This window comes from Thunnus maccoyii, unplaced genomic scaffold (assembly GCF_910596095.1).
Source record: "Thunnus maccoyii unplaced genomic scaffold, fThuMac1.1, whole genome shotgun sequence".
NCBI lineage: Eukaryota > Metazoa > Chordata > Actinopteri > Scombriformes > Scombridae > Thunnus > Thunnus maccoyii.
The window spans coordinates 1-25,914 of NW_024757917.1; the positions used below are offsets into that span (position 1 = coordinate 1).

A 25,914-nucleotide genomic window follows, 5' to 3' on the forward strand; every position below is an offset into this window, starting at 1 on the left:
CCAACCCTAACCCTAACCCTAACCCTAACCCCTAACCCTAACCCTAACCCTAACCCTAACCCTAACCTAACCCTAACCCTAACCCTAACCCTAACCCTAACCCTAACCCTAACCTAACCCTAACCCTAACCCTAACCCTAAACCCTAACCTAACCCTAACCCTAACCCTAACCCTAACCCTAACCCCTAACCCTAACCCCTAACCCTAACCCTAACCCCTAACCCCTAACCCTAACCCTAACCCTAACCCTAACCCTAACCCCTAACCCTAACCCCTAACCCTAACCCCTAACCCTAACCCCTAACCCTAACCCCTAACCCTAACCCTAACCCTAACCCCTAACCTAACCCTAACCTAACCCTAACCCTAACCCTAACCCTAACCCTAACCCTAACCCCTAACCCTAACCCACCCTAACCCTAACCCTAAACCCTAACCTAACCCTAACCCTACCCTAACCCTACCCTAACCCCTAACCCTAACCCCTAACCCTAACCCTAACCCTAACCCTAACCCTAGCCCTAACCCTAACCCTAACCCTAACCCTAACCCCTAACCCCTAATCCCTAACCCTAACCCTAACCCAACCCTAACCCTAACCCTAACCCTAACCCTAACCCTAACCTAACCCTAACCCCTAACCCTAACCCTAACCCCTAACCCTAACCCTAACCCTAACCCTAACCCTAACCCTACCCTAACCCTAACCCTAACCCTAACCCTAACCCTAACCCAACCCTAAACCTAACCTAACCCTAACCCCAGGCCCTAACCCTAACCCTAACCCTAGGCCCTAACCCTAACCCTAGGCCCCAACCCTAACCCTAACCCTAACCCTAACCCCAGGCCCTAACCCTAACCCCACCCCTTATATGGTCATTATATAAAGATAAAAATTTCATATACATTTGGGAATAAATATAAATAATAAATTAATTAATTGGGTTTATAAACATGAATTAAGTTCTACATACATTCAACAATTCATTTCAATTAAAAACACATTATACATAATCAAATTCATGGGGACATAATAAAATTAATAAATATAGGGTTAAAATTAATGGTAATAGGGATTTAAATTCATTTATTCAATTTTATACAGCATTTTAAGGGTTAAAAAGGGAAATTCTAAAGCCAAAAGCAAAAACAAAATACTAAAGCGAAAATTAAAAGACGATTATAACAGAGGTTATAAAAGGCGAACGGAAGGGAGAGAGCCATTTCTAACCTGATCGCCTAAGGGACAGCATTGCAGCCAATCATTCCACTCACTTTTTGAGTTTTTCAGTGTGCCATACACCTGAGGAAGGCCGCTATTGGCCGAAACGTCGTGTGGGCACACCTTCCTTTGTTTTTGAGCAGGGCATTTTTTTTGAGGAAGCATTTTGTTTTGAGGGCCATTTGATTTTGTAGGAATTTGATATTTTGATTTTATTTTTTGTTTTGAAACAGCTGAGGATGGGTTGATTTGCATTTGGGACAGGACGGGGACAGTTCATTTTGGGACTTTTGTTTTGAAAAATTTAAAAACAAATTCATTTTATAGGAAGTTATATTTCGTTGTTTAAGAAAAACTTTTTTATTTTACAAAAACAAGACAAATTACAAAGAGGGGACTCCGCAGGGATGTGGAGACGGGACGGGTGGAGGGCGAGTGCACCTCCCGCCCCTTTCAGATCTGGAGGGGGACGGGGAAAACCCTTCCCTAACCGGCCAGTGCCTCCACCCAGACCTTCCCGCTATGACGGTCCGCAATCTCGCTCCTACGCGGCGGTAGTCCGTCAAGGCTACCAGAGGCCGCCCCGGGCACCCGTTCCTCCACGGGCTCAAGGGACAGACCACATCCTGCGCCAACCAGCGGACCCGAAGTTCCGGGCCCTAGTGCGGAAGATGCACTCCCTCATCAAGGTGGTGCATCACTTGCAGAATGTGGCACCCAAGCCGGGTAACCCCAAGCCCAGGATGATCGCGAGGATGGTGGAGATCCTGACCACCATGATCAGACCAGCATCCCCATCAGAGGACACCTTGGACCTGATCAAGGGGAACGCAGAAAATTGGGGTTACACTTCGCTGCTGATTCTTCAAGGCCACTATGAGGCGGAGTTGGAGCCTCTGTTGATGGACATTTCAAAACTACTGGTCAGGGACTGGCAGTCTCGTTTTGAGGTGGCAGCAAGATGGGCAAGGAGGAACCTGCCGAATCTTGGCCAAGAAGTCATTGACCACGTGGAGGCCCTAATTGCGGCAAGGGTTGAGGGAAATGACAATCGCCCTCAAACCCTAACCACGGAGCAGTCTCAAGTACCTCAGCGGGCCACAACCATGGTGGCCACAAGCACCGAGGGGACCACGCAGGACATTGTGCACAGTTTGCAGCCTGCAGAAGCTGAACCCCCAAAGGAACAGAGGCAAGAGAGACTGAGGAGACCCAGAGGGGTAATCCTGACTGAGGAATTGCTCTTGGAAACAGTGGAGCAATCACGGGAGCAACCTCAAGAGCCACAACGGCCTTCAGTGACGGTGGCCACTATGACTGAGAGGCCAACCGAGGAATCGAAAACAGAGGCTCACACAGAGAATCTACTCTCCTTCGAGGAGGCGAGGGAGGAAGATTCAGAACAGGACTCTGTGCTGGGAGTCTCAGCCCTGGCTGACTTGGAGGACTTGTTTGGGGCAGCGCCTCAGAGGGAGGCAGACGAAGGGGAGTCAGCAGCTCTGACCTCCAGGAGGGATTCCGTATCTCCAGAGCCGGGGATTACGGGCCCAGCGCGACAAACCCTCCAAGTACAGGCACAAGTCCACAGGGAGAGGGAGGATCCGGAAGAGGCTTCCGAGGATCCCCTCCAGACCTCCACCCCAACCCCGCAGAGGAAGTATAGGATTACTAGACACATCAACTCGGAGCGAAAGATGATCGACTGGGGGTTGAGTGTCAGGAAGAAGTGGCTGATAATTGGGGATTCCAACCTCTCCAGGATCCCCGCATACGACATCCCGGACCTCCAAATAGACAGTTATCCGGGGGCCAACTTCCGACACGCGGAGGCCTTAATGACGAAGGCAACAAGTAGTGTGGGGGTGGAGAAGCTGGTATTGTCCTTTGGACTGAACCACAAGGGTCAGAAAGGGAGAGAGACTTCAGTCAAGCAGCTACAGGGAGCGATTCGGGCGGCCAAGAAGAGGTTCCCCTTCGCGGAGATCTGGATTCCACTGATCAACTTCTCCTCTGTCCTGTGCAAGGAGGACCAGCGGACCTTGTTGGTGCTCAACGCACATATAGAAAAGAACATGCCTTACCTCTTGCGCCTCCCGGACAGTCAGTTTGAGACTGAGATGGACAATGTCCATTGGACAAAGAAAACAGCTGGTGCCATGCTTCGACATTGGGCACAGTTGTTAAACTTGACCGCCCCCTAAGTTCCAACCAAGGGGGCATCGAGGGACCTCAGTCCCTTGTGGGTCAGAATGTTGTGGTTTTGGCCAAGAACTTCCATCTCTCAAAGCCACAACAGGACCTCCTCAGTCGAGGACTGAAATTTATACCGTCCTTTGGCATAGGCAGGAACCAGAAGACTCAATTCCAATCAGACTTGCACGATTATCACAGGAAGCTCAAATTGGCAGCTTATTTTGGAGGGTCAGAAAAACAAGAAATACCACCTTTCATGGGGACTTCAAATTGGATACCTCCACTAGATAAGATACCTTCAGAGGTCAGTGATGTAATCAGAGAAGATTGGGACACATTTAATAGACATTTTAGACCAATCAGGGAGAAGGATAATTTATCATTGGAAGAAATCAGGGCATTAAAAGAGTTAAAAAATGTTAAAAACATAGTTTTGAAGCCTGCTGACAAGGGGTCAGCAGTTGTCATATTAAGCAGGGAACAATACATATTGGAAGCAGAAAGACAATTGAACGACACAGTTTATTACAAGAAATTAGACAAACCCATTTTTATGGAAACGGTTCCTTTAATTCATGAGATTATTGACACACTAAAAAACAAGAAATTCATCAACAGTAAACAGAGCACATATTTAAAAGGGGAAACACAACCAAGGGAGAGGAGATTTTATATCTTACCTAAAATTCATAAGGATCCAAAAAGTTGGACTATCCCGTTTGAAGTGCCTCCAGGAAGACCTATAGTCTCTGATTGTGGGAGCGAAACATATTATACAGCGGAATATATAGATCATCATTTGAATCCGCTCTCCAACAAACATCCTGCCTATGTCAAAGATACTTACCATTTTATAGAGATTGTGAGGAACCTCTGGATCCCGTCCAAATCGTTTTTGTTTTCCATGGATGTCAGTAGTCTATATACTAATATCGACATTCCTAGGGGCATCTGTGCAGTTAAAAAATGGTTGGCAAAATATCCTGACCCCAACCGGCCAGACGAAGAATTGATTAGGTTATTGGAAATTAATTTAACTAAAAACGATTTTGTGTTCAATGAAAAATATTATTTACAAATTAAAGGCACTGCGATGGGTAAAAAATTCGCCCCTGCTTATGCCAATATTTTCATGGCCAATTGGGAAGAGGGAGTTTTTCAGAAGTGCCAGAGGAAACCATTTCATTATTTACGGTATTTAGATGATATATGGGGCATTTGGACAGGATCATGGGCGGAGTTCCAACAATTTCTGGGGATTTTAAATTCACATGACCCATCCATTAAATTGACAGCTGAAGTGGACCAACGAGAAATTGATTTTTTAGACACTACTGTCTACAAGGGGCCAGAATTTGGCAATTCACATAAATTGGATATCAGGGTCCATTTCAAAGTCACAGACACGCATGCCCTTCTGTACGCTACGAGCTTTCATCCAAAGCATACGTTCAGGGGTATTGTGAAGTCACAGTTGCTTAGATTTAAGAGGATTTGTACCAGGGACGAAGACTTTATCAGGACAGTCAGAGTCCTATTCAAAGCACTGACTCAAAGAGGGTATTCAAGGTCTTTTTTGAGACACTGTTTTAAGACCTTCGAATTGAGGAAGGAAAGGGGTCATGGGAATTTTATTCCCCTTATTACGACATATTCCTCCATAGGCAATATTTTAAACAAGAGAGTTAAGGCCAATTTTGAGAGGGTCATAGGTGACTCTGGGATAATCCCGCAGTCTAGGATAATCTCGGCCTATAGGAGGAATAGGAACTTGCAGGACCATCTTATTAGGGCCAGATTGCCCAAATTAAACTTGGAGAAGCCTCTTCTCCTGGAGGCGCAATTTTGCAGTCTTAGGTTCATAAGGAACAGTAGGGAGAAGACTATTTTCCAGATCTCACAGAGATTCACTCCCCGATCCACAAATTGTGTATATGTCATATTTTGTGTTAGATGTGGAAAAAAGTACATAGGGGAGACAAAAAATTCATTATCGACACGAATGGTTCAACACAGACATAACATAAGGAACCAGAAAGAAGTGGAAACACCATTAGTTCATCATTTTTTAATCCACGGTTTGGAAGCAGTGAGAATGGCTGGACTACAGGGAAATGTTAATTGGAGTGATGGGGAACGGAAAAAGAGGGAGCGGAGATGGATTTATTGGCTGGGTACTAGGGAGCCATTTGGCCTTAATTTGAGATTTAATTGAATTCATTGCAATCCCTTATTTGGATGCCTAAACCTAACCTAGACCCTAACCCTAACCAAATCCCATCTCTAGCCCTAAACCTAACCTAACCCTAACCCTAGGCCCTAACCCTAACCACTATCCCAACCCTAAACCTAACCTAACCCTAACCCTAGGCCCTAACCCTAACCACTATCCCAACCCTAAACGCAACTTAACCCTAACCCTAGGCCCTAACCCTAACCACTATCCTAACCCTAAACCTAACCCTAACCCTAACCCTAGGCCCTAACCCTAACCACTATCCCAACCCTAACCCTAACCTAACCCTAACCCTAGGCCCTAACCCTAACCACTATCCCAACCCTAAACCTAACCTAACCCTAACCCTAGGCCCTAACCCTAACCACTATCCTAACCCTAAACCTAACCCTAACCCTAACCCTAGGCCCTAACCTTAACCACTATCCCAACCCTAAACCTAACCTAACCCTAACCCTAGGCCCTAACCCTAACCAATGTCCCAACCCTAAACCTAACCTAACCCTAACCCCAGGCCCTAACCCTAACCCTAACCCTAGGCCCTAACCCTAACCCTAACCCTAGGCCCCAACCCTAACCCTAACCCTAACCCTAACCCCAGGCCCTAACCCTAACCCCACCCCTTATATGGTCATTATATAAAGATAAAAATTTCATATACATTTGGGAATAAATATAAATAATAAATTAATTAATTGGGTTTATAAACATGAATTAAGTTCTACATACATTCAACAATTCATTTCAATTAAAAACACATTATACATAATCAAATTCATGGGGACATAATAAAATTAATAAATATAGGGTTAAAATTAATGGTAATAGGGATTTAAATTCATTTATTCAATTTTATACAGCATTTTAAGGGTTAAAAAGGGAAATTCTAAAGCCAAAAGCAAAAACAAAATACTAAAGCGAAAATTAAAAGACGATTATAACAGAGGTTATAAAAGGCGAACGGAAGGGAGAGAGCCATTTCTAACCTGATCGCCTAAGGGACAGCATTGCAGCCAATCATTCCACTCACTTTTTGAGTTTTTCAGTGTGCCATACACCTGAGGAAGGCCGCTATTGGCCGAAACGTCGTGTGGGCACACCTTCCTTTGTTTTTGAGCAGGGCATTTTTTTTGAGGAAGCATTTTGTTTTGAGGGCCATTTGATTTTGTAGGAATTTGATATTTTGATTTTATTTTTTGTTTTGAAACAGCTGAGGATGGGTTGATTTGCATTTGGGACAGGACGGGGACAGTTCATTTTGGGACTTTTGTTTTGAAAAATTTAAAAACAAATTCATTTTATAGGAAGTTATATTTCGTTGTTTAAGAAAAACTTTTTTATTTTACAAAAACAAGACAAATTACAAAGAGGGGACTCCGCAGGGATGTGGAGACGGGACGGGTGGAGGGCGAGTGCACCTCCCGCCCCTTTCAGATCTGGAGGGGGACGGGGAAAACCCTTCCCTAACCCTAACCAACCCTAACCCTAACCCCTAACCCTAACCCTAACCTAACCCTAACCCTAACCCTAACCCTAACCCCCTAACCCTAACCCCTAACCCTAACCCTAACCCTAACCCTAACCCCTAACCCTAACACCTAACCCTAATCCTAACAACAACCCCAACTCCAACCCCTAACCCTAACCCCTAACCCTAACCCCTAACCCCTACCCTAACCCTACCCTAACCCCACCCCTAACCCTAACCCCCTAACTCCCTAACCCCTAACACCTAACACCTAACCCTAACCCCTAACCCTAATCCTAACACCAACCCCAACCCCTAACCCTAACCCCAACCCCCTAACCCCTAACCCCTAACCCCTACCCTAACCCTACCCTAACCCTACCCTAACCCCACCCCTAACCCTAACCCCCTAACCCCCTAACCCTAACCAGGGCCAGTCAAAACTGTTTTGCTACTGAAAAAAAATCTGATGTCATTATCAACATTCAATGGAAATGAAGTCACCAGTATAACATCTTTGGTGCAGTCAGATGCCCAGGCTGCATGATGAGGATGTGCTTCAGTTGAAACCTTGTGTACAGAAAGGGAAAAATATCATTAAATAACCAGTAAGACACAATAAGACTGTACCTGTTAATCATGGTGAGTTAGCAACACAATTATCTATACAGGAGAATGATAGGAGTAAACTATTACTAGGGAAACTCAAGTTCATGTAAAAATACTTGGTGACTGACCAAAGCTCTATTCATTATTACTCTACACGGTGCACCTGTTTTGTTTATTTTGTGAAAATACTGTGAAATTACGGTAGACTCAAACAGCAACTTGTTAGCTCTTTGTGAAAATGAAGTTCTGTCTGTACCTTTAATCTCCATGGCCAGTCTGAATCTCCATAGTTGTAGGTTATCTCTTCCCCTGGCCTGATGTCCTTGATTGCAAATAAACAGAGATGAGGCTTTCTATCCACAGTGATGATCCTCATTCTGCTGTTTGGGCTTACATGATCATCGTTGACAAGTCTCCCTAGGGAGTCGTCCTCTCTGGCTGCATCAATACTGAAATTACAAAAAATTCTGATTACAAAATGTAAAAGTATAATGACAGAAGCACACTATACTGAATGAATAAATAAATCACCACCACCTCTACTACTACTACTACTATTACTACTACTATTACTACTACTACTGCCACTACTACTACTACTACTACTACTGCCACTACTACTACTACTACTATTACTACTACTACTACTACTACTACTAGTACTACTAGTACTACTACTACTACCACTACTATTACTACTACTAGTACTACTACTACTGCCACTACTACTACTACTACTATTATTACTACTACTATTACTATTACTACTACTACTACTACTATTACTACTACTACTACTATTACTACTACTACTACTGCCACTACTAACATCAAGTTAGTACAAAATGGCAGAGTTTGTTTTTCTGGGTGAAATTAAACTTACAAAAAATACTGTAAATTAAGTATGACAACACATGTACCATAGTTTTTTCCCCATTGTAGAGAAATTCAAACATGAAAACCTTCAGGGCATCGTGGTACAGTCTTAGCCTGTTTTCATGTTCCTGTTTGATTTCCAATCGATATTCAATAAGAAAGTCTCCCTTCTGAAAGTGGTGGCAACTGAACACTCCTCGACCTAACGAAGAACAGAAGATGTGTCAGAAATATGAAGAGATTAAAGCAATAATTAAAAGTATACCTGTGCTAAAGAATTTTTAACAAATGGCAACTCACCTTTAAATGAATTAATATATTTTATATTGAATCCATCCTCGTCCTTGCCCAAGGATGAAAAATATGCTGCCTCTTCTTTAGGTTTAATCTTTACTCTCTGTGGCCTCATTGCTGACATCTCATGCTAAATATGATGATGACTTCAGTAAAGATATAGAAAAAAATCTGATCAGTTTACCTATCATAGTTTGTTAACAACTTACTGCAGACCTATTTTACAGTTGACTTTCAGTCTTTTAAGTGTCTGTGTAGGAAATGTGCCAAACAAATAGATATGCTATACAAATAAATTTGCCTTGCCTTACTAGTAAGCCATATGTCAGACTCGGGGAAGCAGAAGTGGACCCAAACGCAGAGGCCGGAATGCAGATATGATGAAAAAAACTCTCCTTTAATTGTGGATGGTCATGAACAGTCAAACAGAGCAGAACAGAACGAGCAGATGCAACAACACAAAACGATCCAACAAGGACTGAACAGAAAACCAGAACTTAAAAAGAAACTGAACTAACAAGGAGATGAGGTGCAGGTGGGGAGATGGGTGGAGAACTCAAGAGAGGGGAGTGAACATACAGGGAGCTGATTGGCTGAGGACACACAGGGAGCGGGGCAGGGCTGACGAGGCTAACACAGGGCAGGTGTGGGGAAAACAGAGCAGGGCAGGACTAACGAGTCCAAATGCAGGGCAGGTGTGGAGGAGCACATGAACACACAAGGGAAACAGAACAAAAACCCAGAAAACAAACTCAATGCCATCTACACTAACCCATCCAAAACCAACCACAAACACAAACCCAAGCACACAACCCAACAAACCAATGACGCAGTCCTCCAAAACCCACCACCCAACCCATACAAGAAAACCCCCATGAACTGAAGGACCAAACAGAAGTGCAAAACCAGGAGACCCCAAAGAACACAACACAAGACCAAAAAACACCCAAAGTCCAGGCAAGATGTGACACCATACTGGTGAACAAGCACATAGTTTTGAACCTAGACTAAATTAAGTCAAGGGTCAAAGTGTAAATGCCCTGAAAAGGCAGTATATGTGTCAAAGATGTGTGGACACAAACTTTCCTCTGGTCATGTATTATAATGACTGAGTACTACACAACTACATAACATTACAATCAATACTGTACATACATAGTATACTAGTTCTGTACATACTAGTACACGTGTCACAAGACAGCTCTCCTAAATGTTTGCAGTATTGTGTAACAAACACTAATAAACTTTACTGAAATGCTTATATTAAACAGGATAATATATATATATACATATATATTTGTGTGTATGTGTATTCATGGATTATTGTTATGGATTATTATTACCATGGATTCATAATTCACAAACTAAAGTGTGATAACTTCGCTCATGTCTAGTTCTGATAGCACTACCTCATAATGTACAACCTACAACACTACCAGTACACTGAATTAATAACAAAGACATTTCAGCAAACATACAACATACATAAATTTACAGGATAGTCTGCAAACTACATCGCCAGTCGAGTGATTTTCCCCACATCACTTACTTAGTCCAAAGACGACACTGCAATTAGCATAACATGACGTTAGCATTCTTAGCTTATTCGCCGTCAGTTAGCATAACATTAGGTTAGCATGGTTAGCTTATTGGTCGTCCTGTAATTAATGTCATTACTCCACAACGCACTGACATACCGTAATACCAATAGTTTCCCGAGAACATATACGCATTCATCTAACACACTACTGAATATGAACTGTTCATATATATGGAATCACACCTGAAAAGGGAGTTTCTCACAAAAGCAGAAGCATCACATTTTCACTTATAATTTCTCTCACTATATCAACCACGTCCAAGCAAAACCAACGTTAGCTAAACTAAGCTAAACTAACATGTCCTCAAACTAAGCTAGCGTTGGCATTAATTTCCCAGAAATTTATATGATCAATTGCTGGATGAAATGGCACTTTCAACTAGCTACCGATATCAAAAAAGTTGCCTTGACTAGTTTCTGGATGCGAAATGTAGTGCTGGGTTTTGAGTCTTACCTCCTCTCCACAGGTGCAGGTGAAAATGTGCTGGTTCAGCAGGATATAACGTAATGTTAACCAGGAAATGATTTGGTGGCTGGCTGAAGAGAGGTCACCTCGTTTAGGGTAACACAGCAGTTTTGACAAAAACCATAATTATGAGGACAGGCGACTGTCAGCCAATCAAAAGCTGTGAACTTTACACGTGTGAATTATTCATTAGTGGGTGCAGTTACATCGACCCACCTACAGAGGCCGCTGTGTCATACAAAGATTTTACACAAATTCACGTAAATCTGAATTGTCAGTGTGGCGTGTATTCATGCAAAACGTCTCCATAAACCACAAATGCGCACACACACTCACACACACACACACTCACACACACACAAACACACACTGACACACACACATACACACACACTCACACACACACAAACACACAGACACACACTCACACACACACACACTCACACACACACTGACACACACTCACGCACACACACTCACACTCACACACACACAAACACACACACTCACACACCTACACACACACACACTCACACACACACTGACACACACTCACACACACACACTCACACACACACACACACTCACACAGACACACACTCACACACACACACACTCACACACACACACACTCACGCACACACTCTCACACACTCACACCCACACAAACACACACTCACACACACAAACACACTCACACACACAAACACACACACACAGGCCAGACCAAAGAGTCCACAACTTACCTTTAAAATACTTACCTACCTCTTATACCTTAACGCCTACCTCATATCTCATGTGTGTCAAGATTTTTCGAAAAGTCACTCCATGAGTGGTACGAATAGACTCCAAATGACCTGAAACGGGCTCCTAAATACTTTCTGCGTGCTCGATTTTGGCCTCCACACTTGCTGAAATTTTCATCCCATTCATTTCCAATGGGGAGGACATTTTGCTCTATAACTCGGGAACCAAAAGTCGTAGAGACTCGGGAGTGGGTGGCGTCAGACCTAATTCGGGGGCTCTGAACGCGCCAGTCTTGGACCCATGTCTCTACGACCTTCCATTCCTGAGATACGGCCATTTCAAAAACCGGAAATGACGTATCTCAGGACCGGAAGCTCGTGGGTGGCACTGTTGGAAAGGCCGTACCTGAATTAGTGGGGATGGAGCTTGGTTCCAAGTCTCTACGACCTCCCTATCAAAAGTTATTCACGTTTGTCCTGTTTTGTCCAGTGGGACAAACCTCGTTTTACCCCCATACCTAACCCTAACCCTAACCCCTAACCCTAACAGCCCTAACAGAAGACTGCTGGAAAAATGTTCTGTGGATGGATGAGACCAAAACATAATTGTTTTGACTTCAATGAGGAGCATTATGTTCGGTCATTGCAGTATAAGAATCTTAGGTCGTATTCAGATCAAATCAGGCAGTGCGGCCAACCACCGCAGGGTTGAGCAGATGTGTGGGGCTGTTTATTTGTGATCTAAAATGTAACCGTTGTGAAACAATCAGAAAATAACTTTTATGGATCTGATTCACCGGCTTTCTTGCTACCAGCACTCCCTCTCTTCATTCACTCTCTAGCTTGCTCACCCACAGCTGCTCTCTCTCTGTTTCTCGTCTTTTCTAAAATGAGTCAGGAAGTTGACAGCAAAGTTTAACTTTACTTTTAACGTTTTCAAACAAAGAGAAATGTCCTCCCCTCCTCCTAGTAACATCTTTTTACTCCCTCATGGCAGAGTTAACAGCTCTGATCAGTCTGATCTCCAGCTGTGATTGGTCACTGCAGCCTTCAGCCGCAGTGATGTCGGGTTGTGTTTCTCCAAAAGTTGACTCTGGCTCAACTTTCTGGCTGCAGTCCGGTGTGGCACCACAGCAGCCAAAACACCTGCAGCCAAAACATACTACCCCCATTCAAATGAATGAGAGGACTGGTATTTTCATTGCACCGCCTGATTTTTATCTGAATACGGCCTGACTCCCATCTGGAACGTGGTGGTAGCAGCAGTGTTGGACATTAGTGTCGCTACTACAGTAGTTTAACTCCATTTTCAGCAGCAATGCTGTTTTCTGAATCAAACTGTTTTTATTAGCGAAGCTCTTTTATTGATCAAGTAGTGTGGTAGCATCCACACAAACTACATTTTCACATCAAGCATTTCTGAAGCTCAAGGCAGCAGACCTTTCTGCTGCAGTCTGAGGAGCAGTAAATGATGCCACCGCCACACATGGATGAACTGTGCCTGTGTTGCTGACAGAAGCACTTCTGTATGATGGTGAGATCATGTACCAATCCCTGGGCTGATGGCTGACGATTGACGGCTGCAACATCTCTGCTGCAGGAATACAGACAGCTGAGTTTACCCGATGGAAGCAGAGGGAACCTGTAATACTGAGGATACCATGGCTGTACCTTGACACATTCAGATGAATGCTGAATGAACTAAAATAAACCATCACCAACCAACAACATCTGTAATAGGAAAACCACACTTCATTCTCTGTACTACATTTCATACTGTGCATTTTGGATGAACTCACATTGTAAAACCTTGGACATGTAGCCACCTAGCACGTGTGCTCATTATTAGTTTTCTTGTGTTTGTCTTGTACAGTGTAAGGGTTAGCTTTGCTTTAAACATGCAATAAGTTCCTCTCAACAGGCTGACAGCTTTGATGACACCTGACACTGTGCCACACATTGCCTCCCTCACTCCTTGTCTATAAAATGCATGTAAACTTCGTAACCAACATCAGTCTGCAATTAATCTCTGTTGTGACTGTATGCTGATCCCTTGCAAGGTTTTTCATTAAAAGACAAAAAGACAACTTGGTCATTGTCAGATTTTTATTTTCAGATTTCCACCACACATCACAGTTCAGTGCAATCTACAATCACCAGCTAGCAACAACAGCTCACTACTAGCTAGTTACATTTTTACACCATCTGTAGGCAGAAAATGAATACAATTGAACAAAACTCCTCTGAGCTGATGTGCAGGGCTAATAAACAGTTATCGCAAACGTTTAGTGGAAGTTTTTGCTACAAAACAGGGTCAGACCTGAAAGCAATGGTTCACATATTTTACTCACACAAATATGTAAGATTTCCTCAATAAATAAATGAATAAGTTTAATGTTTTTGTCTCATTTGTTTAATTGGACTCTCTTTATCTAGTTTTAGAAGTTGTGTGAAAATCTGATCATATTTATGCAGAAATAGAGAAAAGGGTTCATAAACTGTTGAGCAGCAGTGTAATATGAGACATCAGTTTGAGGTCAATGACAGAGTTCCTCTTCGTGTCTGTTGTCTCAGCATCACACAGCTGTAACAGGTTTATTTATAAATCTATGATATGAGACATCAGTGTAACTGTCTCCTCTGCAGGTCCTCTGCTGTCCAACACTCTGCTATAACAACCAATGACTCATCAGCAGCTGGTTTTCTGATTGGCTGCTGACAATGAAAGTAAAGAGTCAGGACTTTCCAGAGACGCTGTGAGAAGGGTCGGTCTGCAGCCCCCAGATGGTTTAGAGGAACACAAACAGTCTGATCACATGACTCTGATGTGAATCTGATTCACAGACTGAAGTTGAAACAAACACAGTAACAGTAACAAAAGATGTAAATACATATAAGTGCTGTTATTAACGGAGCTGAATATAAAGGTCAGAGTGATGAAGCTGCCCAGTCTCATCCTCACACTGACTCTGAGGTTATTTTAAAGCACTGAAAGTTTTTCTACTGAACTTTACATTTAATAAATGATCGGATGAAGGAGACAAACTGAAGAAATCTGCAGGACGAGATCCACTCGTCTCTCTGAATGTTCTTTTAAATTTTGTTTAAAGCTTCATCTTTCACTTGTCTGCAAGTGAAAGATGACAGCTGGACCAGGTCTGCTGTGGAGAGTCAGCAGCGTCCACATCACTGGGATGAGCACGAGCAGCATAACAGTGGAAATGAGCTTCCCTCCATCCAGGATATATACAGCAGGTGGTGTGTCAGGAAACTGGTAGGATGATTAGACTCCTCCACCATCAACTGTTTCAGCTGCTGGAAAGCTGTACCACAGCCTCGAGGCCCAGACCAGCAGGCTCCAGGACAGCTTTCTCCACCAGACCACCAGCCTGAACAACAGACACTAACGGCCTGCAGCCTGCCTGATGTCAAACACACACATATGTACATACACATATAGATATTTATGTTGTCAGAAAGGTGATAAATCTACTTTATGTTTATTACTGAAGTTGTAGTGATGATGATGATGATGATGATGGTGTACTGAGGTGTTTTATATTGAACACTGTTCAGCAGAAAAGTTTTTATAAAAACTAACATGACTTCACATCAGCTGACTTTCACTTTCACTGTTGCAATAAAACCTCACATTCACTAAAACTTCACTGTTTTAAAGTTTTATTGATTTTATAACAAGTCCATCAGCAGCTGACTGAGTCTACCTGCTCACTGATGACATCATGTGATCTCTGCTCTGTGATTGGCTGAGCTGTGTGTAAGAGCTCAGTTGCTGCCAACTTTCTGCCAGTTGCTCAGAGTGTTTCAGAGTCTGTCAGGTCCACACAGCTGCTGCTGATGAAGATGATGAAGGTGATGAAGGTGTCAGAGCTGCTCCTCATCCTCTCTTGTGTCCTCTGTGTCCCAGCAGACAGTAAGTGTTTGACTCTTTAAACTAATTTCAGCTCTGATACACAGACAGACAGTCAACAGGTTAAACATCAGTGTTTTCTGTTTTCTCTTCAGATCTGCATGAAGATATTCGTATCGCCGGCTGTTCAGACTCCGGAGAGTCAAATGGAGAGTTCATGTATGGACTTGACGGTGAAGAGAAGTATTACTCAGACTTTAACAACAAGAGAGGAGTTTACCCTGCACCTGACTTTATAAATCCTTTCAGCTACATAGGGGACATTTTTCAGTTCTCTCAGCGTGAACTGGGAACCTGCAGAAGGAACCTGAAACTAAATCTAGACAACTTTAAGAACCTACCACTGCAGCTCGGTAAGAGAAATCAATCACACTTTACATCACATGACCTGTCAGGTCCAGCTGACATGATTTCTCTTTTAAATTAAATCTGATCAAAGAAATTCAGATTTGTGATACGAACCATCTCTTACTGCATTTAACTTTCAGTTTGAGTTTATAATCATTATTAACTGTAAGTCATCATATGAAGAAACAGATATTTATAAATATTTATAAAAACGTATTTATATTTTTCAGATTAATCTGTTTTGAATCCATTAATCCATCCAGTTGATTTATTGAGTTCTGCACTCAGAAAAAAAAGACTTTAAATAATGAAAAAATATTTAAGATTCCTGAATTAAAAGAAACAATTCTGAATTGAATAAAAATAAATGTTTTAACATATTTGATCAGCCATGTCAACATCTTAATAATCAACCTTGTCTTCTAGAAATTACATTTATATCCTACTGATGTTCTGCCAAAAATATGTTTTCTCAAAAGAAATGCTTAGATGGATAATATTAGATTGTTACCTGATAAATATTGTTCTTTGAACAGTAATTTAAATATTATTCATGTATGATTCATCCTCAGCTCAGAGTAAAATCTTTTTCTTGTTTATTTCCAGGTGGAAATTTATTTTAATAACACTGATTCTGTGTTGTCTGAACACTTCCTACTGCACATTACTGCAGAAAACTCTGCTTAAATAAAAAATATTCAGTGTGAATCATCAGATACTAATCTGGATAAGTTGACATTTTAATTTGAGGCAACTGATTGTAGAAGTAATCAATAATTAAGAAACAAAAAATTTGTTTTAGTGAAATTAACTTTAATGCTGATAAATTAAGTAAGAATTTCAGCTCAATACACAGAACGAATTATTTGTTGTATATATCTGCAGTAAAATCAACCTTTTGCTCAGCATTTTGAGTTACAATCACTCAATCAGTCATTTAAGTCAAATATTGAAGTTGAGAAAACTCAAAGGGTCCTATCTTACGCCCGGCGCAGAGCAGCACTAAACGCAGCGCAAGTGTCTTTGCAAGACCGATGCAGTCATCATTTTCCCATCCAGCGCCCACGTTGTTAACATAGCAAAGGCACTTGCACCCATCAGTGCGTCCATGGGCGTGTTGGTCTTAAAGTAAGGCGTGGTCAGGCGCATTGTTGGTGCATTGCTTTCTTGAGGCAGCAGAGAGCGATTGTACTATTGACCAACAAAAACCTGGTCTGAAGTCAACGGCTCAATGTTTCACTGTTATTTTAAGAGCACATTATCAAGACAGTAATATGCAGCTACACAGGCGGCTGCACAACACGCATACACTCTGCTTGTTACACACACAGGATGCACAGCAGCGCACAAACATGCAAAAGGTAACAAATAAAAGGATTACAATGCGAAAGATTATTATTGTATATATTAATATATTTGAAAAAATACATGTCATAATGCTCAGTCATAATATTTATCAGAATGAGCTAATCGCAATTTAATCAGAATTAACTAATGACGGATTAAATTGTTTAATTATTTGACCAAATCGTGGCAATACACATAGGTATTTAAACAACGGATCAGACACAGATCGACTTTCCTGCTGCATCAGCACATGATGACATGAGGAAATAAATGAGGTGAAAACAATGATCAAACTAACGAAGGAAATAAATCTGCAGCTTCCAGCTGCTGCCAGCAGCAGGATCAGAACCTTGGAGAGCTCATCAAGTCCTGATAACTGTGTTGATGATTCTTTACATGATTAAAATTAATGATTTAATTTTTGAACAATATTTAACAAATATTCTTTAACATTTCTGAGATTACAGTGATCAGGTTTATATACTTTCAGCAATTAAAACCTGCTGATCTGACCTGTTACTCCATGACTGAATGAAACAATTTTAAAGAAACTAAAGCTGTAATTAAAAAAATAAACCTTTTCAAAAACTAAATGAAGATAAATTTGCAACAAATTAATGAACAGGATGTTAAACTGGTGGTCTGGGGCCCCGGGAGGGTCCAGGAGCAGCAGTGTGCTCGTTATGGATCGCGCGCTTTCCCTTTGTGCACAAGCAGATCCGTTTCCTCTGCAGAGAAGCTTCCTTCTTACTATTTGGCAAATGTGCCGTCATAATAGCAATCCGCCAAAGTGCAAACGCACCTGGCTCTTCAAGGGAATGAGAGATGACACTGTGATTGGTTTATTGCATAATACGCTGAAAACACACCCATGATTAATTAGGAGACTATGGACAACCCCTTTCAACCATGCGCCTGGCGCAGCGAACATTTTTCTGCCGTTAAAATAGCAAAAGTGGATTTGGACTCACCTTCAATGCAATTGCACCATGCACTTTAGACCGTGTGCTTTAGATCGTTAAAATAGGGCCCAGAAATGTGTCCTTTCACTAATAAACACAAAATTCAACCCAGACATACAGCAGTTCTTGAAATATTCACAAAATTTAATCTATAGATTCATGTTCATGGACACTCAGCAGGAATTTCACACTAGAGTATTTCAATATTAAGTTTGTTTCATACCTGCAGGACTTTTTTCTGTCAGTTGGACTTGGGAGAACAGAAGCTGTTTGTTTTTTCTTATTTGTTATTATTTTTTTTAACTATAGCCACTACATTACTCAACATTTAGTCCTGAGATTTTATCTTAAGTTAGCACTTTTATTTCCAGTTTGTCTATGATGATGCATGTATGGGCCCAGAAAAATACAATTTAGTTTGATGGCCTGTATGATGGTGTCACACTAATGTTATTTCAGCAATTGAAAGACTCCTACCAAATACCAACCACACGTTTTTATAGATATTTACAACTGCAACATTTTATATGGTCAGTAACTGGGTGGGTCCTTGAGAAGACCAAAGCTTTCCTAACTTGAATCATGGCTAACCCCAAAAATTAATATGTCATAAGTCATATTTCAATGATTTATGACCTATTAATGGCAAATAATAAGGATAACACAAACTTGGTCAAAGAGAAATGGGAGAGAGATCTTGGAATTATGATAGATGATGATCACTGGTCCCTATTGCTTACAGATTCAGGAAAAAGGTTTTATCAATGAAAGCTAATTTTGTAAATTTGTAATTTTAAAATTATCCACAGATTCTATTACAATCCTAAAAAGATTAGCTGTTTCAAGGTCAATACATCTCCATACTGCACCAGGTGTAAAACTGAGATTGGGATAGAACAATGGTGGGAGGCCATAGAACATACACTCAAGAAAGTCTTAAATATGGAACTTAGTTTAATACCTTTAATAGAACTTCTTGGAGACTCAGCTGATTTCTTTGGGTTGGCCATGACAGCAGCAAAAAAATGTGTTTTGTCCAAATGGATCGCTGAGGATCCCTCTAACTACTCACACTGGGTAAATGAACTCAACTACTGTATGCCCTTAGAAAAGGTCACATATGATGTAAAAGGTAATCCACAGAGATTTCTAAAAACATGGCAAAGCTGGATTGACTTCCTAGAAATATGAACCTATACTGCTTCACCTCTATTTTTTATATCGACTCTGCAATCCTCCTGTAGATTATAAGGTGCTCATGTGTACACGTATATGAGGTTACTAGTATTCGTGTGTGTGTGTGTGTGTGTGTGTGTGTGTGTGTGTGTGTGTGTGTATTTGCATTTGCTTGTATGCATATGGTTACCTACTTGGTCACCCACCAATGCTTATCTGTATATACCAGAAATGCGTAAGTGGATGGAAGAAGTGAATTACAGGCTGCATGTGTTTCGTGAATTGTAGACTGTATGTTGTAACACAAGTTAAATGCACTACTTTGCTCTGCCAACATACCTCTGATATGTTGTAAAGTAGTCCGTTACACTATGTGTACCACATAATAGAATTTGGAAGATGTGCTGCATAACTAAGTTGAACTCATTATTCTTATTTTAATTTCCATATAAAATGTGAAATTCTCAATAAAAACAAAAAAAAATCAAATATCTAAATGTTGAATGGGTGGAAATTAATTTTAACCATATTTTACTCATATCTGACAGCAACCCCAGTTGTTGACTCTACTCACATTATAACTGAGGTCCAGAGCTGTCTTTAACAGTTGGTCCCATGTCTGAAGCCCCTTTCATTACTGAATTATAAGCCTTCCAATATGCACTGAGGTCAAGGTTCAAAGGTCAGTATTTCAAAGTAAGAACCATGGAGAATCTTCATACTGACATATGTTACTCTCCTAGAGACCTTTCCAATGATATTGGATATTTGGTTTAACTCTACGACACACACACACAATGTTGGAGTGCTTTACTGGATGATGTAGCTCAATATTAATTGAGCAAGACTGTTTTAATAAAGATGATTTCATATCAAATATCTTCAGCCACATATTCTTGGAAATATAAAATTAAATGAGCAACTTCATATTTTATAATCACAGGCGATAAAACTGTTAAGGCTGGGGTGTTTTAGACCCAAAAGCAGACACAGCAAACAGAGGGATGGATGAGATGAGATGGTTTAATAAGCAACCTTAGTTATGGAGGGTAGAAGGGAGGGGGGCTGGTGTTGGTAAGGGGCAGGAAAACTGTAGAGGGGCGGTATGTCAGAGGGAGGCTGGTGGCTGAGCGCTCCTGGCGTGGCTGAAGAACAAGAGATGACTGGGTGGACGAGATGACACTGGAGAAAAGTCTCCTCATTTATTCTACTGTGTTCAATCATTCTATGTTCTAATGGATTCTACTGTTTAGTCTTTATCTTGTGATTATTTATCACATTTTTCTTGTTAAAATTTACTATTTCAATAATATGTAGTTTAGCATTTCCAACAATGTAACTTTAACATTCATGCCAATAGACTTCATTTGATTGAGAGTCGGAGCAGCAGCAGGTGTGTTTATATGGATGTTAATACTGAGGAAAATTCAGCCAAATACACATTTAAATATCTGAACAGAAGAAAGAAAAGTTTACTGTAGTGATTTTAAATGTCATTCAGTCAAGTTCACATTTAAATTTGATGAACTCAAACCAGAACTCCCCGTCTGTTTGACTGTAATCACTTATTGTGTTCATTAATAAAAGCTTCATTGCTTCATTTGTTTTTAATTATCAGATATATATAAAGGTCACTTGTGACTCTTGTAAATCCCTCCTGTGTTCTGATTACATCTGATCTTTAAAGGCTGAAATCCTTCCAGTAAAACTGACATTCACTAACTGCTCGATGTTAGTAAATCCAGAGAAATACATGATCAAGCTTTGTTTGTGTCTTTGTATTAATAAACTGATCCTCCTTTAAATGCATCTGCAGTGAACAGAGAGACACAAACTTACAAAAACTCACACAAGTGACTCACAAACTCTGTTTGATTAATAAAACGTGTTTGGAGCAAAACGCGTAACATCTGCACCTGAAAAACAGGCAGAAACCTGCAGGAAATCTGACTTTGAGAATTGATTGAACTAATTCTGATCATCCTTCAGGGATTTAGTCAACTCAGTGATCAGATTTAGGTTCAGGTTTGTTATTGCTGCATCTCCAGAGCACCGCCATGAAGTTGGTGAATAAAATATCAAAACCAAAAGGACGAAACACAAAATTATGAAAATAAGAAGAAAACTGAGGTTGTAAATATTAGAATTTTCCTTTAAGTGTCGAACTAAACCCGGGGATACCCTGCATTTATATGCAAAGATTGAAAGTGAATATTTACTGTATGTAGTATTCTCTTGATTTATGTTAAAGAATGTGCTTAAATGTAAGTTTTTTATTTATTATACAGTCAGTAAGAGATAGTTTTCGACTGTAAAATATTGACCCTCTGTGAAGAGATGAAGACTATAATACATGACTGTAGTTAATGCATCTATATTGTACTGAACTCTGTTGCTCAACAGATCCTCCTTCAAGTCCGATTGTCTACCCGAAAGACAAGATGGAGCTCGGAGTCCAGAACACGCTGATCTGTCATGTGACCGGTTTCTACCCTGCTCCTGTTAAAGTCTACTGGACCAAGAACGGAGAGAACATGACTGAAGGAACCAGCATCAATGTTCCCTACCCCAACAAAGATGGTTCCTACAGACAGACCTCCAGACTGGAGTTCATCCCACAGCAGGGAGACATCTACAGCTGTAGAGTGACTCACCCAGCGACCGAACCACTGACCAGGATGTGGGGTGAGAAACTATTTACATCTACAGTTAAATAACTGACCAAACTACAGCTAATCAGTTAGATAACTGCCCAAACTACAGCTAATCAGAGAGATAACTGACCAAACTACAGCTAATCAGAGAGATAACTGACCAAACTACAGCTAATCAGAGAGATAACTGACCAAACTACAGCTAATCAGTTAGATAACTGACCAAACTACAGCTAATCAGAGAGATAACTGACCAAACTACAGCTAATCAGAGAGATAACTGACCAAACTACAGCTAATCAGTTAGATAACTGACCAAACTACAGCTAATCAGAGAGATAACTGACCAAACTACAGCTAATCAGTTAGATAACTGACCAAACTACAGCTAATCAGAGAGATTACTGACCAAACTACAGCTAATCAGTGAGATAACTGCCCAAACCATTTGTTGTTACTGAAAACAAAACACATGCGTCATGGACACATGTTGGATATCTTATGGCTCTTTGTGTAAATAATATTTGGTAATTGTTTTGCATCCAGGATAAGATGAAATTAACCCATTAAAGTATTTTTTATATCACATTTTTATAGTTGATGCCAACGTTAATATAATAAAGCCTACAAGTCTTCATGTTCAAGGTTCCTTTTAAGTGATTAACATGGAATATGCATATACTACATTTAATCCTAACATAATACATGTGTCTGTGTATCAGGTGGAGAGGTAATGTCGGTGTATGAAGTCTGTGTCTCTTACAAAAAGGTCACGAGCAGGTCATGAAGATTTAGAGGCATTGTGGACTGTACAGTAGATGTTTGGCCGATATTGTAAGCATGAGTGGACTCAGGTACCTGCCAGAGCCTGATGGTGGCAGGGGTGAAGATGCTGGAAGAGAGAATAGATTGCTGATATAAGCCATTATCATGTCTAATCTTTGGATCTCAGTTGAAAAAAGTTTCAGATCAGCTCAAGGACAAAACTTCTCTTTGATGTTCAAAAAATAAAAAAGAATCATCAGGAGTCAGAGTTCTGAGCAGCAACATGTACTTTAATGCCGGCAAAAAAGGAGAGCAATATACAGTGCACACAAGGCTCACCACATATGCTCTGGAGAGCTGGGACTGCACCTCAGATTTTATACCTTTTGCCTTATATAGGACACGCCTATTGTCCAACCTCTTCATACTAGCCAATTACACCATTATAATCTCTTTACATCACCTGTTGCAGGTGCAAAAGTCCCAAAAATAGGTTTTGGGCTGAACTGGACATGCCTGGGCATATCCTGTTCTATCCAGTCATGTTCAGGGTCATTTTACACCATTATTTCCAATTCTTCTTCTGGCTTTATTTTTTAAAGTTATTCTTGCCACTTTACACCCTTATTTCTCAATCCTGAGGTTATTTTTAAAAAACAATGAGTTTAATACAAACACACTTACAATTTTATCCGGGGCACTGAGTGAGATTATCTTTAACATACTTTGTGCCCATATATCAATCACAAGTTTCTGTGAGGTATACATACAATATCATGATAATTCAACACACTTCTACTTAATGCTTTTCATCTTGACAGTAATCATTTGCAGTGCATTTTGTCTTTCCCTTTCTCTCAGCACATCACAAGTCTATTAAAATTATACCACACCATATAAGCCCACCAGAAAAAATAAGTTGCTGTCCTAAGCAGGATGTCATAAACATTTCAATAAGAAGATAAGGGACTTGCCTAATTGCCCACAGGAGCATGATGTTGATCAGGGTGAAGCAGAGATGGAAAAAAGAGGTGAAGTAACTTGTCTTAATGTTAAAAAGCTGTTTTGTGTTAATGTTTCATTATAAACTAATGTCTGTAATCGATAAAGGTACGTAAGCCTCTTTTACTTTTTGAATGTGAAAAGCAAATTGATAAATAATGATGAAGAAGAAGATGATGTTGAATCAATGCCAGGGACTTTCCACTGAGATCAGCACTGGTGATGTATCAAAAATTGGTGGCAAAAAGTTTTAATGGTGGAAGACACCTGGACTTTGTGACATGGGAGGAACCCTGGAGAGGGTTCACATTGGGAAGCTCTCTCCAGGGTATATAAGGTGATGGTTTCTTGTTCTGTTTTAGGTTTCTGCTTCATGAACCAAGCCTGGGTTTACTGTATTATGCTATTTGCACAGTAAATCTAATATTGCACTGAACTCTGACTGAGTGTTTTTCTTCAACTTTGAAGTACAGTCTTTTATTTTTTGAGTTGTTTGGCTAATTTTGAGACTAAAAGATATTGTGTACCTGAAGACCTATAGGCCCAAATGACAAGGTTTTTTCAGTTACTACATTTATCAGTCTGCAGACCGCTGAGCCAAGTTGAACACAAACAGAGTGAACCTTGTAACTTCATTAAGTTAAAGTTTTAAATGGAGTTTATGTCTCTGAGGGTTAATTTCACATCCAGCTTACTAACTAACACTAAACCTTACTGCCAACACACAAACTGTAACGGCAGTGCTGATGTGGATTACTGACAGAGAACATCTGTATATACAGTGACCAACATGATCACTGCGATGCTTTATAAAGTCCAACATTTAAACCACAGCAACAGAGAGCAATGTGTGATATTTGAAACCAGCTTCTACTCTTTATATTGTGGTTTTATTTAATATATATTTTATATTTTCTCCTGCAGATGTGGAGGTGCAGCAGCCAGGTGTTGGACCTGCAGTGTTTTGTGGACTGGGTCTGACCGTCGGTCTGCTCGGTGTGGCGGCTGGAACCTTCTTCCTTGTCAAAGGAAACGAGTGCAGCTGATTGGCTGGAGCTGATGATGTCATCAGTATCAATCAATCAATCAATCAATTTTTATTTATATAGCGCCATATCACAACAGAAGTCATCTCAAGGCACTTTTCACATAGAGCAGGTCAAGACCGTACTCTTTAATTTACAGAGACCCAACAGTTCCCCCATGAGCAGCACTTGGCGACAGCGGTAAGGAAAAACTCCCCTTTAACGGGTAGAAACCTCAAGCAGACCCCGGCTCTTGGTGGGCGGCCATCTGCTTTGACCGGTTGGGTTGAGAGAGAGAAAGAGAGAGGGAAAGGGGGAGGGGGGGCAGAAGAAAAACAAGACAACAACAAACAACAACAAGCACAAGCAGCAACAGCCAGGGAAGGATGCCATCAGGACTGTGAAGGACCGCGAAGGTTCGGCCCAGGACTCAGGGTTTCCTGTGAGATGAGAAAGCACAAAAAACTCCGGGGAAGAAGCAAAGTTAGTGACATGCATTGATGTTACATGAATGCATACAGATGGAGAGGAGGAGGAGGAGAGAGGAGCTCAGTGCATCATGGGAAGTCCCCCAGCAGTCTAGGCCTATAGCAGCATAACTAAGGGCTGATCCAAGGCGAGCCTGGTCGGCCCTAACTATAAGCTTTATCAAAAAGGAAAGTTTGAAGCCTACTCTTAAACATAGAGAGGGTGTCTGCACCCCGGACCCAATCTGGAAGATGGTTCCACAGGAGAGGAGCCTGATAGCTGAAGGCTCTGCCTCCCATTCTACTTTTAAAGACTGTAGGGACCACCAGTAAGCTGCATACTGGGAGCGCAGTGTTCTAGTGGGATAATACAGTATTATGAGCTGTTTAAGATATGCAATCAACATCAATAAGGTGATGAACTCTGATCTGTGTGAAATAATTTTTTTCTTGTCTTTCATTTTATATCTGATTGTTGCATTAAAGCAGTTTATGTTGCCGTCTTGGACCCTTTTGAAAGGGACTT

The 25,914-nt window shown here is 41.0% G+C and overlaps 2 protein-coding genes across 2 annotated transcripts; one reads left to right on the plus strand and one right to left on the minus strand.

Annotated features, from left to right (window-relative positions):
- Window positions 1-7,543: 7,543 nt before the first annotated feature.
- On the minus strand, window positions 7,544-9,213 carry LOC121893635 (N-lysine methyltransferase KMT5A-A-like). The gene is made up of 4 exons (XM_042405610.1): window positions 8,650-9,213; window positions 8,124-8,178; window positions 7,986-8,051; window positions 7,544-7,690 (listed from the first exon to the last, which is right to left on the minus strand). Exons 1-4 carry the CDS (start codon window positions 8,664-8,666, stop codon window positions 7,544-7,546), a joined length of 285 nt encoding a protein of 94 aa, XP_042261544.1. The 5' UTR covers window positions 8,667-9,213.
- A 6,300-nt stretch (window positions 9,214-15,513) lies between these two features.
- LOC121893637 (RLA class II histocompatibility antigen, DP alpha-1 chain-like) lies at window positions 15,514-24,943 on the plus strand. The gene is made up of 4 exons (XM_042405613.1): window positions 15,514-15,645; window positions 15,738-15,995; window positions 21,879-22,160; window positions 24,821-24,943. The coding sequence occupies exons 1-4, from the start codon at window positions 15,570-15,572 to the stop codon at window positions 24,940-24,942; spliced, it is 738 nt and encodes a 245-aa protein (XP_042261547.1). The 5' UTR covers window positions 15,514-15,569; the 3' UTR covers window position 24,943.
- The last annotated feature ends 971 nt before the right edge of the window (window positions 24,944-25,914 follow it).

Excerpts from the sequence above, each read along its gene's own strand:
- LOC121893637 (XM_042405613.1), top strand. The coding sequence starts at position 15,570 with ATGAAGATGATGAAGGTGATGAAGGTGTCAGAGCTGCTCCTCATCCTC. Across the intron at positions 15,646-15,737 it reads CCTCTGTGTCCCAGCAGACA|ATCTGCATGAAGATATTCGT; the intron begins GTAAGTGTTTGA and ends TTTTCTCTTCAG. Across the intron at positions 15,996-21,878 it reads GAACCTACCACTGCAGCTCG|ATCCTCCTTCAAGTCCGATT; the intron begins GTAAGAGAAATC and ends GTTGCTCAACAG.
- LOC121893635 (XM_042405610.1), bottom strand. Across the intron at positions 8,052-8,123 it reads GACTTGTCAACGATGATCAT|GACATCAGGCCAGGGGAAGA; the intron begins GTAAGCCCAAAC and ends TTTGCAATCAAG. Across the intron at positions 7,691-7,985 it reads ACTGGCCATGGAGATTAAAG|GTTTCAACTGAAGCACATCC; the intron begins GTACAGACAGAA and ends TCTGTACACAAG.